Here is a 12,000-nt window from a genome sequence, read left to right as displayed (position 1 = left end):
TCATTGAGCTTTCATAACCAGGCTAGTTCTTGACTAGGTTCTTGGTTGAGAGAATATACATAAATAATGTAACATCAGTTCTGTGGCATATGTTGAGGAAATTCTTCAAAATGTGCCTCTGAAAGACTTGGCTGGAAAGAGCTATGGCACAGACTAGATTTTGTCAGCAATAAGAAGCACTGAGCTGAAAAATACAGAGTTCTTTTCCTGTAGGATGCAACAGCATGTCTTGGAGCTGCTCAGAAAGTGTTTGGCAGATCATCAACTACAGCTGGTCTGAGTCTGTACTGAATGCTGTAGTCAATGCTTTAGAGCTGGATATGGGCTACAAACAGGAGCTTTGAAGCAGAACTCTGAAATTCCTTCAAACTCTTCTTTTTAGGTCTAAATTGGTCCTCTCCTTACACTGAACTAATAAGAAGGTTCAGATAAAAGCTCAGCATCCACTGCAGCCTGTGTGGGACAGATGAGGGATGTAGGGTTTTGCCTTAGATTCACCCTACCAAGATACCAGTGACAGATTTGTTAGAAGGTGCCATAGACAAAAGGAATCTCTCCCAATGCTTAAAAAACACATGTTTTGGACAATAGTTAAAACATTTAATTTTATTTATATCAGTATAAATCACCCTCTTTTGTGCAGAATGAAGGGACATGCCAGCAGTTTACTATACCTATACTCTCAAAAAAATCCCTAGGCAAAACACTTCCCTAAAATCAGCTATTTAATGCAGCCCCTTTGCCAGCCCTTTGCTCTGGGAACTCAGTCTTTCTTTCATTTCCGAAACCAGACAGATTCTTGTCTTGTGTGTGGAACTGAATTTCTAGGTAAGTGTCCAGGTTTTTTTTTCAAGCTTGCTTAAGGTGTGCCTTTTTCTTCTTTGGTATGAATTCACTGGTGTAAATGGTATGACCATTCAACAGTACCTTGCCTATACTTGTGCTTTTTAGACATTGCAAAGCATTGAGGTGGCTGTAGGTGTTCTGTCAAGGTATCAGTTCGGAGTCTGAGTTAGAAAAAATAATTTTAAGTGAAGGCAATTACTTAAAATTATGGGGAAAATATGTGGGGATCTTTACAAAGCAGATTCCTGTCTTTAATTTCTATAGCCCTGTGCCCCAGGAATCTGTGGCCACCATTGCAACTAAAGGATTGACATTGCCCATTCTGGTTTTGGAATAGATTTGGATCAGATTATTCAAATACTTATTGCACTGTACTCAGAGAGAAATATTCCACTGATTTCAGTAAGTTGCTAGGATTCCACCATATAGTTGTCAAGAATTAAAAACCCTTCTGCAAATGTTGACCGTACCCTATAACATACTTGCCTGAGGCAAAATTCCCAGCTTAGAACATTTACAGTCAATGTTGGATAAAATTCTTCCTCACTAATATTTATGTATCCTGTCCCTCCTTTGTATTTTGAAACATGATACACAATAACCAAGTATTTAATGTGTAAAATACTGATATATTGATTATCATGTTTACAGCTTTGAAATAATAATGTAAATTTTAATGGGGGACAAAAATCTGCAAGGCAACAAAACCTGATTATGGTTTTCTTTAAGAAATATAAATTAAAAAGGAGGCACTAAAGATATGTTTCTGAGTGATATTGTTCATGCTAAACTGGCTGAAAATGTGTCAATTTGCACTGTTTCTTAAACAATCAGATTTGCTTCTGGGACTCACAATTAGTCTGAGCATTTATGTATGTTCATATACAGTCATATGCTAATCTATATTAGAAAAAAACTCTAAACTTTTTTCAACTGGCTGTGAACCAAAGGGACTTAAACACATGCATTTAATGTAGGTCAGTATTTTCTTGGGCAAATTAGAAGTTATGTTGACTAAGACTCGATGTTACAATAACACATTTTCACTTTATAATGTCTTTAAAAATGTATTTGTGATGGTGTGGATAATAATCTAAAAGTTGTAGCATTAATGAAACTGTAAACTTATTAACAAAAAGTAATTTGAATTTTAAAAACTACAATGTCAGAAGTATTTAATTTAATTTAAATATCAGCTTCTAATAATAAATCCATTTTATTGTGTTATTAAAAATATTTTACTCTGTAACTAGAAACAACACTGAGTTGTTTCATTTAGTTATTTTAATTTATGCTCAGAGAATTATTATTTGTTTTGAAACATACAATATTAAAAATATTGGTTCTTTTAAACAGGATTCAAGTCTCGATATCTAAATAATGGTAAGTCTACAACACCTATATTCTCTTTCATTGTTGAGTGTTCCAAATATGCTGCAGAAGGCTCTGTCAAACTCAAATTTGAGAGTGTCTTTTGCTTTTTACAAGGTGTTCTAAAATCATAATGAACAGTTTTCTGAAAATCCACATTTGTTTCCTGTAGTGGCATAGTGTAGCATTTTCTCTGCATAACTGCTTCAGAAATTATGTGTAATTATTTTTGTCGTGTCACTGTTACTGAAAGGTATCTCTGGCTTCATAAACAATGTTACACAAGTGATACAAACATCTCTGTATTACAGACTATAAAACTCTCCACCAGCAGTAACACCCTTTATGTAAACATCTTTTGTAAATTAAGCAAATGAACCTTGAAACATTTGACAGAGTGAGTTGAGTAATGTTGCCTGTGTGAATTGTCACAGTGACCTCAAAGGAGTGAGAACTTTCTCATAACAGTAAAAGGTTATGGTGATGCCTTGGTGCCTGCCAAAATCTGTCCCAGGAGGATGTGTATTCTATAGCATCACTGTATTTATTTAGGATGAGCTGATTGACAACATTGAAAGAATCAGCCTGGTCTTTTCTGGATGTTGACAGCAAAATGTTCTTGCAGAGCTTTCCTGACCACGACGTGCTGGGCCAGGCTTTTGAAGATGCTCTAGAAGTGCTGCAGCAGCACTCTGACAGAGAAATGCAGTGTTCACCAGGTAACAAACACCCTTCTTCTACTTCATTTCCCAGCTCCTTTTTTACAGGAAAGCACCTCTTGAAACATACAGGTGGAGGAGTAACTTACCAGGAGTGGGTTAATGGGATGTTTTGTGAGGATGAAAAGGAGGAAAATTATTTGGAGGGTTTCCACCCCTTCATGAGTACTGCCCAGTGTGGTGAATATCTTCCAGGTCACAGCACAGGGAAACTGTTGGACTGGCCCTATTTACCCTCCTCCCAGCAGCAGGCCAGGTGCATTGAGCTCACTTTTCCTATAGTCAGAGGATATATGACTGCTGTGCAACAGCCTTTTTCCAGTTTAAATGTTTTTAACTTCAAAATGCCCTTCTGCTATGCCATGAATCCCAATGCAAAAGAAAAAAAAAAAAAAAAGCAAGCAAGTGAAATGAATTTCCTCATTTAATTTTTTTGTGCACTAATATATGAACCTTAATTATTTTAATGCAAGAATGATCGTTTGAGTCTGGATAATTAATAGAAAATTGTTTTTCTTGGCTTCAAGAGTTGTATACTTTACAAAACCTACCATGCAAGGAAGCTGTAAATTGTTCCAGTTCTGGCAAGGTTTTGGTAACTAAATTACTATAAAATTTAAAATTTGTGCTTTTGTTTTTGGACTGTAAGCAGAAATGCAAGGAATGGAAAATAGGAGGCTACATCACAAACCCTCTAAGCCCAGAAAAAAATACCTGCTTCTTTTGTGTGAAATGCCTTTCATATGAGGAAGTTGATTTACATATTATCTATTATAAAATTAAATGTAAATATGACCAGTAGGGCTGTATCTTCAGCTGTTGTTAACAATTTTTTAGCTCCACTGCACTGGTAATTTACACATGCTGGAGGATTCACTATATATAATTACTTGCAATCTTCTTCTTTATATATATTGTTAGGGCTGATGGAGTTATTAAACTCTTGCAATGCAGTGCTTAGTCTGTCCCCAGCTGCACCCACATTTCCACTTGCAATAGATGTACCCATACCCTCCAATATCTTCTTATGATCACCTGCAGTGGGTAATTTTTTCAAATGTCTTTAGTCTGGTGTCCTACTCTCCTTCTTTTAAGTATCACAAGTTCTTGGGTTCCTTCTGTGTCATTCTTCCAGGCACTGCAGATGTTCTGATGCTCCTTTACTTCCTTCACCATTGGAGACTCTGACTTGCATTGTACTAACAGCCTGCAGAACTGCCTGACAGTCCCTTTTCCTTTCTAGGTGTATTTTTATAGTCTATATCCAATTCACTATGTCTCGTGGTCTGTATGGCCCTCTGTTATCCAGTAACCAAACAATTTCATGATGCTACAAAATATCTGACATTTTATCTTTAAAAAATTGCTTTCCATTTTTCCATTTCTCCATGTTTATGAGGGCTAACAAAACCAGCCCAAGGGTGTGTACAGCAGCAGCAGTACAGATTTTTCTGGATAACCTCCTGATGTGGAACATTTTGGCTCTGGACACTTTATTATCTAGAAGGCAGCCACAGGATAAATGCTTTTTGACAGGGCCAGCACATGTCAAATTATTTGCTGTTGTGGTTTTCTTTATTCCTTCTTCTCTCTTCTTTGCTCACTTGGTTTTTGCTCCCTTCTCCTGATTCCCAGGTTATAAAAACTGTCTGACTGTGATAAACCACCACCATCACCACCTCCGAGCAAGTCCCAGTTACTGTCCAGCACCATCTGTGGAGGAGCAAGGGTATAGCTGGAGAAACGTGATTGTGAGTGAACTCATTTCCAATAATAGTCAGACATAACTGGAAGACTGGTTGCTCATTTGGGATTTCTGACACAAATCATTATGTTAACACTAACAGATATTTGGTCTGGCCAGGCATGGTTCAGATGAAACTGCCTTGGGAAATATTTGCAAAATGTGATTAATAATGTCTTTTCAGGAGTCAGCAGTTTGCTTCTGATGCTCTTCTGTGGTTCATCATATGACATGACAACTAACAAGCAAACCTACTAGAGAACTAGTTTTAGGACAAAAGGCTTCTTTGTGTTACCTGGGAGCAGGCAGAGAACAACAACTTCCAAATCTGATGTAGCTTCTGCCACTGTGAAAAAGAACCATGACTTTGGTTTCTCCAACAGCAAGACCAGCATTATCTGAGCACAGCTTCAGCCATTAGAGTCCATATGCATTCTTAAAAGCACTGGGAGTGTGGTGTCCAGGAGTGATGGAAAATTAATATGGCAGGGGAGATAATTTCAGGGAAACAGATCCCACAAAAGCCCATTTTCACCCAGCAGATTAACAACAACACAGCATGGGAACTACAGAGTCTGTAGGGGCTACTGTCCAGGTGGCCCTTGTCTTTTCCTAGCTCTGAAAGCTGCTCCTGCTCTGGTTCCAGCAGAAGGGTTGAAGTCCAGGGTGAGGCAGTTTAGCTGTTTTCCCTCTCAGCTTCTCCTCTGGACAAGAATTCTTGTCCCTGGATAAGAATTAGTGCTGCTTGTTACTGGTACACTACACTGAGTGCCTTCGTGGCTGAGAAAAGTCTTCCATGGGTGAGGTGATGAAAAGTTGCATTTTGAAGGCTTCAGGCAATTAATTAGCACAAACTTCTTTTTATTCAGAGAATGTACTCTATTGGTAACTTTTTATTGTCTTAATTCTTGAAGAACAGTACAGCGGATTTTTATACAGATGAGACTGTCTACCATACGCTGCAGAATACTCCAGAAAGTCAAGTGATGCATGCTGCTGCTGGCCAGCCAAAAGCAGGGAAAGGTTTGTAAAAAGATAATATCTTGATATGTATCTTATGTTACTTTAAAAAACCTCTTGGCAAATCATGCTTTCTCCTTTACCTATTTTTTCTAAAGTTTCAACAGGGAAAAAAACCAAACATTTACTAGTGACTAGGACACAGCTGCTAGTGTTCAATTTCCATCTGCTAAATCTTATAAGATTATAATAAATGAGAAATCTATTATTAAATCATTCCACCATTGCTTAGCACATGGAAAATGAAACCAGAAATATGTTTCACTTCAAATCATTTAGGATGAAGTCTGATGCATAGAAGTAAATCTAGCTATCAATAACATCTTTATCCATTTATACCACTTATTTTATTTCATGTAGCCCAACAAGCAGTGATTTTCTTAAAGGTTTTTTACATACATGAATATTTTTGCATGCCAGAGTTTATGCCTTTCTTAGTTTACTTTTCAAATCACCTTTCAGCTTTTGTCACTTCCAGTGTGGATTTTTATGGCTATTTTTCTGCTCCTTCTGCTTGACTTGAATTGATATCTATTTTGCAAGAATTGGTTGTGTGACATTGTCATTGCAGTACTTCATTTTTTTATTGCATTCATTATTTGGGTTTTTAGTGGGGAGGGACTCAGCATCCTTTCTGTGATTGCTGGATGAGATTTTCACAGCTTCAACTCTGAGCTGTTATACCTACTTTTGACCATGAGGCCTTTTTAAGAAGCTTCCTGATTTAGCTGGTTTTTTGAAATCCCCTTTTCTCAGCTTTAACCACATGGTGTCAGTTTTTGGTGTTGTCTCTGCCCATTGATGCTGAACACTGTGGTCTCTGTTGCTTAATAGCTGCTGCTACTACTAGTACTACTACTACTACTACTACTACTACTACTACTACTACTACTGCTACTGCTACTACTACTATTGCTATCATATACTCTTTGGGATGGTGGGAAGAGTAGTCTCTGTTTCTCAGTTTTCTACTTCAGATATCTGAAATTCACCATTGCAAATGAAAATCTTTCAAATACAGAAATGTTGCTTTTCCAAGTCTTATCCAGTGTTGCATTGGGGAATTCTACCTGTCAGTATCTGATTTGACCTTCAGTAATTACTGCTCTGTTAAACTTCATTTCCAGTTTCCTATTTCTTTTACACAGTCATCAATCTTTTTTTTTCCAGAAGACAACCTGCACATATTTGCAGAGTGATTAACTATTCTCATGGGGTCATTTTGTGTCCTCTTACAGATTTCTTTATGTCCATGGTGATATTCCTGCCAGATACTGTGATCTGGGATACTATTTTCACTATACTAAATTAATTTAGTCCTCCTAGTTTCTTGTTGAGACATAAGAGGTTTTCTGTACACTAGCAAGTAGTGCGGCTTTTTAGGAATAGATCTGTAGATAAAACCATCAGCACTGAGGGCCCAAATACTGTGTTTAAAGTGTTTCAGAAAATTTTACTTAGGGCAGTCTTTAGGCTGGTCATAAGTTCTGAAGGGTACACTGATGCAGATATGCTTTTGGAAAGCAGCTTTTGAGATAGGTTTCCGCTGAAAAGAGTCCAGTTCAGTCACGACAAAACCATTCCATGATCTGAACTAATGCTCAGTGGAGTGGAGGCAGTCAAGAGAGGCACTTCAGAATTGAATTGGATGCATTCAATTCTGAGACAATTATGTCGCTTCAGGACAATTCAGCACTGAAATCTAATGCAGATGCTCCAAAACACCTTCTGGAGGAACCTGCTTGTCTCCAATCACCTCATAAGAAACCTGCAAGTACTCATCTGCTGGCTTAGACTGAGGTTTCAGGTTTAGGGCCTGAAAATAAACATGACAGGCTTATGTATTGAGATACAGTACAAAGATCTCTTAACTGACCCCATCTCAAACTGGTGTGTAGCACTTTGGGGATAACAGCTGGGCTCTGGAAACACAGCTGCAGGAACACATAAGAGCAAACTAGCCCTCTCCAACAAAGACTTCAGCTAAAGGTGATGTGTCTAGAAATAAAAATTTGGACAAAAATGACCACTGAACTAAGAGGCCAAACAGCACTAAATGAAGTACTGCTGCAGACATGGCTACATTATCCTTTTCCAGCAGAAATATGGTCCATAGTAAATTTGGTCTTGTTTGTTCTACCATCAGTTTGTAGGACATTTCAGGTTGGAGGGGACTTAAGGAGGTCACCTACTAAGATGTGTCCACTGTGACAAGGCAGTGTCCTTCACAGGTTTCCTTTTAAGCTTCTTAGTAATCTATATGTATTTCTAGTAGAATATGTACTTCCAGCCACAGGCCAATTTTTACTTAGATAATGAAACTTTATTAATTTTTTTGGAAAGTACCTCTGATTTCAGGCTCTTCTTCTTCCCAGTCTGACTGCTACTTCTCTCCTCTTTCCTTATCACCAGATACAGAGTTACTGTTATCCCTGACAGATGTCTTGGCTTGACCTCAGTGTTCCTTAGCAACTGTCACTTTTCCCCTGTTCCTAGTTTAAAATAGCCACACAAGACAAGACTTTATGAACTTTAGGTACAGCTGCTTATTTCCACTTTGGTTAAAGTGGAAGATGTTCTTCTGCATAGACTCTCTCTTCTGCAAAATGTTCCTCTTTGTCTGATAATTTAAATTCTTCCTCCTTACAGCAGCTGCTTGATCACCCTTGGCTTTGGGAAGGGAACTAGAAATACTTCATAGAGGAGAATCCACAAGATATATGTGAAACTAAATAAGCCTCGCTAGGAAACTGAAGTTTGAAAACTGAGCCTGTGGAGAGAAGCACTTAGTTAACTGGCAAATATTTCAGTAGCAAGCTTGCTTTTTTTTCTGCATGGGAATGCAAACTGGAACTTCTGCAGATTTTTACAATATCACAGGGTAGTAGAAGATCGAGCTCCTTCTTGACTATGTGAGGTTTCTGGTTAAAAACTAACCTGCTTTTCCTGCTCACCTACTTACCCTTTTTATATCAGAGACTACCTTGTATCCCCAAAACATTTCTGAAACAAACACGACAAAACTGAGCCATCTCACAATCTCTGAGTTTTGAATAAACAGGGAAACCATTTATTCAAAAACATTCAGATTGGCTCTCCAGAACCTCTTTCCTGCCCTCTCTGAGGATGTAATTCCCTGCTGTGAGTTCCTTGAATGTGCATCTGCACAGCATGTGTCTGCAGATCGATGCTTCTGAGACCTACCACATGGTGAAGTCACCAGATATTTGTCATGATCCCCACATAACCTGTTCTTGAAGCTCTAATGACCAAATCCCCTTCTGTCACCACAGATCTATACACCCTTCAGAACCAGAGTGTGGTGCTGATAATGTCAAGGTTGTGTATTTGATCCCTGTATGAGCTATTCACTTAAGAGTTGGAACTGATGATCCTTATGGGTCCCTTTCCACTCAGACTATCCTGTCATTCTGTGTTGCTCACAGATCTCTGTGATCCCATTTGCTGCTGCTGGTTTTCCACCGAACAGTTTATAGTGATCTTTTCATTTGGAACAGCATAGTAGGTTTAGCTATGCTTTTGCCTGTAAGACCCATTCCAGGAAAAAGACAACTGCTCATCTTTTAAAACAAGCACGAGTTCTGCTCTGACCTTTTGTGATTTATTTCTTAATAGGTAGAAAAAAGCTTCGACTATTTGAATACCTCTATGAGACTCTCTATGATCCAGCTATGGCAAACTGCATCCAATGGGTGGATAAGCCAAATGGTGTCTTCCAGTTTGTCTCCAAAAACAAGGAGAAACTTGCAGAACTGTGGGGAGAAAGAAAGGGAAACCGCAAGATCATGACTTACCAGAAAATGGCCAGAGCACTGAGGAATTATGGAAGAACAGGTGAAATCATTAAGATCCGTAGGAAGCTGACATACCAGTTCAGTGCTGTTGTTTTAAAGAGACTTGCTCCATCTTATTTTTTGGGGAAAGAAACAATTTATCATCCCTACATTCAGTCTAATCAAGAATATCAGTGTGCAGATGACTGGACCAGTTACAATAATTACATGTACAACAATGGTTATGCATTACAGCATGCTAACAGCTAGACTTACCTGTCACATGAACAGGACTTTACTATCCAGCAATACTTTTCAGCACAGAAACTCTTCCCTCTATATAGCTTTTCCTTTAAGATATCATACAAACACATGAAGAGGAAGGGTTAAAAAATTATATTGGCCTAGTTTTTTCCCTTTTGAAGTTAGTGATAAACAGTCATTGCCTGTTGAAGAAACCTAGCAGCTATAGAACACATTCTGTTCTGCATGATGCTAATCAAAGGAATTACTGTCGTTTCAAGCTGATATATTCAAGAATAGGATCGAGGCTTTTGTCTGTTAGTGGACATCAAAGATCCCATTGTGACAACACTCACTGGAAGTTTTATGCATATCTACAATCAGAATTTAGGTGATGTTGTACCATGGTTGCTGCATCCCTAAGCTAGAAAGGGAAGAGATTTGCCAACTGCATGAAGCTGCTGTCTGCTTTTTTCACCCATGTTCTTTATAAAAGGACGTTTTCTGAGTCAGCCTGGCTGACTGATAGAGTCCACATGAGGGTGCACCTGTTGACCAAGTTGTTAATCCTTAATCACTTAAATTAACATATCTTAGCACAGATCCTGACATGGGGTATTAGGATTGCCAGGTGCACATTTTACTGTTGGCAGTGGATTCATTGGGACTATGAGAGAGTTAGTAAAGGATTGTGCTTTTGATTAATTTTTCATTAAGTTTTGTGTGGTTCTTCCCCCACTAATGTGAGGAGCTCCACTTTTATCCAGCAGTTCTGTACTGACCTAAAAAACATAGCTTTGCCATTTATTTTAAGTATTATAACTTTATAAATAAAATTTCACTTCTCCAGCTCTTTTTCTAAATGGGAATGTAGGTGAAAGGCTCAATAATTTTGCACTCTCTTCCTGGGGAAGAAGAACTAAATTTAGGCAAAAAGAGAGTAGTGGACCCTTATGTCAGGATAATATCTATAAGCCTACTTTTTCTCATACTGCTGTTACCTGATCAACTTGTATCTTCATATGAGTTGTCTTTTGTGCTGAAATATTTCCATTCAATTGTGTTCAGTTCCAAGTTCTTCATTTTGCAGTGTGTAGGTCTGGATATTAATAAAGACAAAAAATAATTTCTGTGGAGAGGTATAAATGGTGGGCTGATATGTTTGATGAAACCCATTGACTTTGATAGTTTCCCTTTGCTCTGAGTCCTGTTTACTTGTACAGGGTTGTAATTTTATGTAGTAGACACAATGCAATGCACTCTGCCTGAGAAAAATTCAAGGTTTAGGGTTGGTATTTCGGTAAGATGACAGATGTTTGCTCTTAGAAATATGAAATACGTTCAATAGCACTGAAAAGAGACCCAGACTTTAAGTCGGGGGGGTTGGACCTCGGTGGAGTGAGCGCTGCCTCTTTGGCATGGGCGGTGGCTCTGGACCCACAAGATGGCACCAGTGGACAGCTTTTCACACCGCGGCTGTGACACTTGCAGGCCTCCAGGTCATTTGTTCTCCCTATGTCCCTTTAGGTTTTTTTTCCTTCCCCACCATGTTTAGTTTTTTCATCTTCCTGCAGATGCTGCAGAAGCAGCACTGTGCCTTTGGAAATCACCACTTGTCCAGTTCCAGCTGTGGCAGACGCAGGAAGTGTTGTGACACAATGGTGACACAAAACCCACAAACTAAAGCAGATAGATTATGCCAGCAGATCACAGATTGGTGCTGACTGCCCTGGACAGTGGTCAGTTCTACATCTGAAGCTCAGTGTCTTCTCCAAAATAAATCTGGCTCAGCTAATATGGCTGAGGGTGATGCATGAGGAAGAAATAAAGCTGATCTTTCTGATTTAGCCTTCAGGATTCCTGCAAGCAGAAATTACAGCAAGAGCCTTACAGACTGTGAAGGAGGCAGAACTAGACCACTTCAGCAACATATTTTATCTACCCCATCTTGCCCAGCCTATGCAGCACTTACATATGTGTGTGCTGTTCAGTAGACCAAAAGCAGGTGAGACAATTAGCTTCCAGATGAAAAATAATTTGTTTTCATTTAGTTTGGCTTAAATTAGACTCCAGTGAAAGTTTTTCATTTTGGCAGAACTTTGAACACCCATCAAGTACCTGCCTCCACCTGGTCAGACACCAGATGTGCATTCTGGTGGCAGATGGGTCAGACTGCCCTGCCATCCCACGTGCAGAAGGAGGAGGACAATGTCTTATGGAGGACATTGATTTACCCAATCCACACTACTTACAAGCTGACATC

General features: G+C 38.8%; 1 protein-coding gene across 1 annotated transcript; it reads left to right on the top strand.

Moving 5' to 3' along the window:
* Positions 1-2,794: 2,794 nt before the first annotated feature.
* Positions 2,795-9,764, top strand: SPIC (Spi-C transcription factor). The gene is made up of 4 exons (XM_053978808.1): positions 2,795-2,936; positions 4,572-4,687; positions 5,595-5,703; positions 9,337-9,764. Exons 1-4 carry the CDS (start codon positions 2,831-2,833, stop codon positions 9,762-9,764), a joined length of 759 nt encoding a protein of 252 aa, XP_053834783.1. The 5' UTR covers positions 2,795-2,830.
* Positions 9,765-12,000: the final 2,236 nt, after the last annotated feature.

The sequence above is a fragment of the Vidua macroura genome, chromosome 5 (assembly GCF_024509145.1).
Source record: "Vidua macroura isolate BioBank_ID:100142 chromosome 5, ASM2450914v1, whole genome shotgun sequence".
Lineage (NCBI taxonomy): Eukaryota > Metazoa > Chordata > Aves > Passeriformes > Viduidae > Vidua > Vidua macroura.
The sequence above is the reverse complement of the archived record's forward strand: the minus strand, read 5'-3'. Positions and strand labels throughout refer to the sequence as shown.

Coding starts and splice junctions, on each gene's coding strand:
- SPIC (XM_053978808.1), top strand. CDS start 2,831: ATGTTCTTGCAGAGCTTTCCTGACCACGACGTGCTGGGCCAGGCTTTT. Junction 2,937..4,571: donor AGAAATGCAGTGTTCACCAG/GTAACAAACACC, acceptor CCTGATTCCCAG/GTTATAAAAACTGTCTGACT. Junction 5,704..9,336: donor CCAGCCAAAAGCAGGGAAAG/GTTTGTAAAAAG, acceptor ATTTCTTAATAG/GTAGAAAAAAGCTTCGACTA.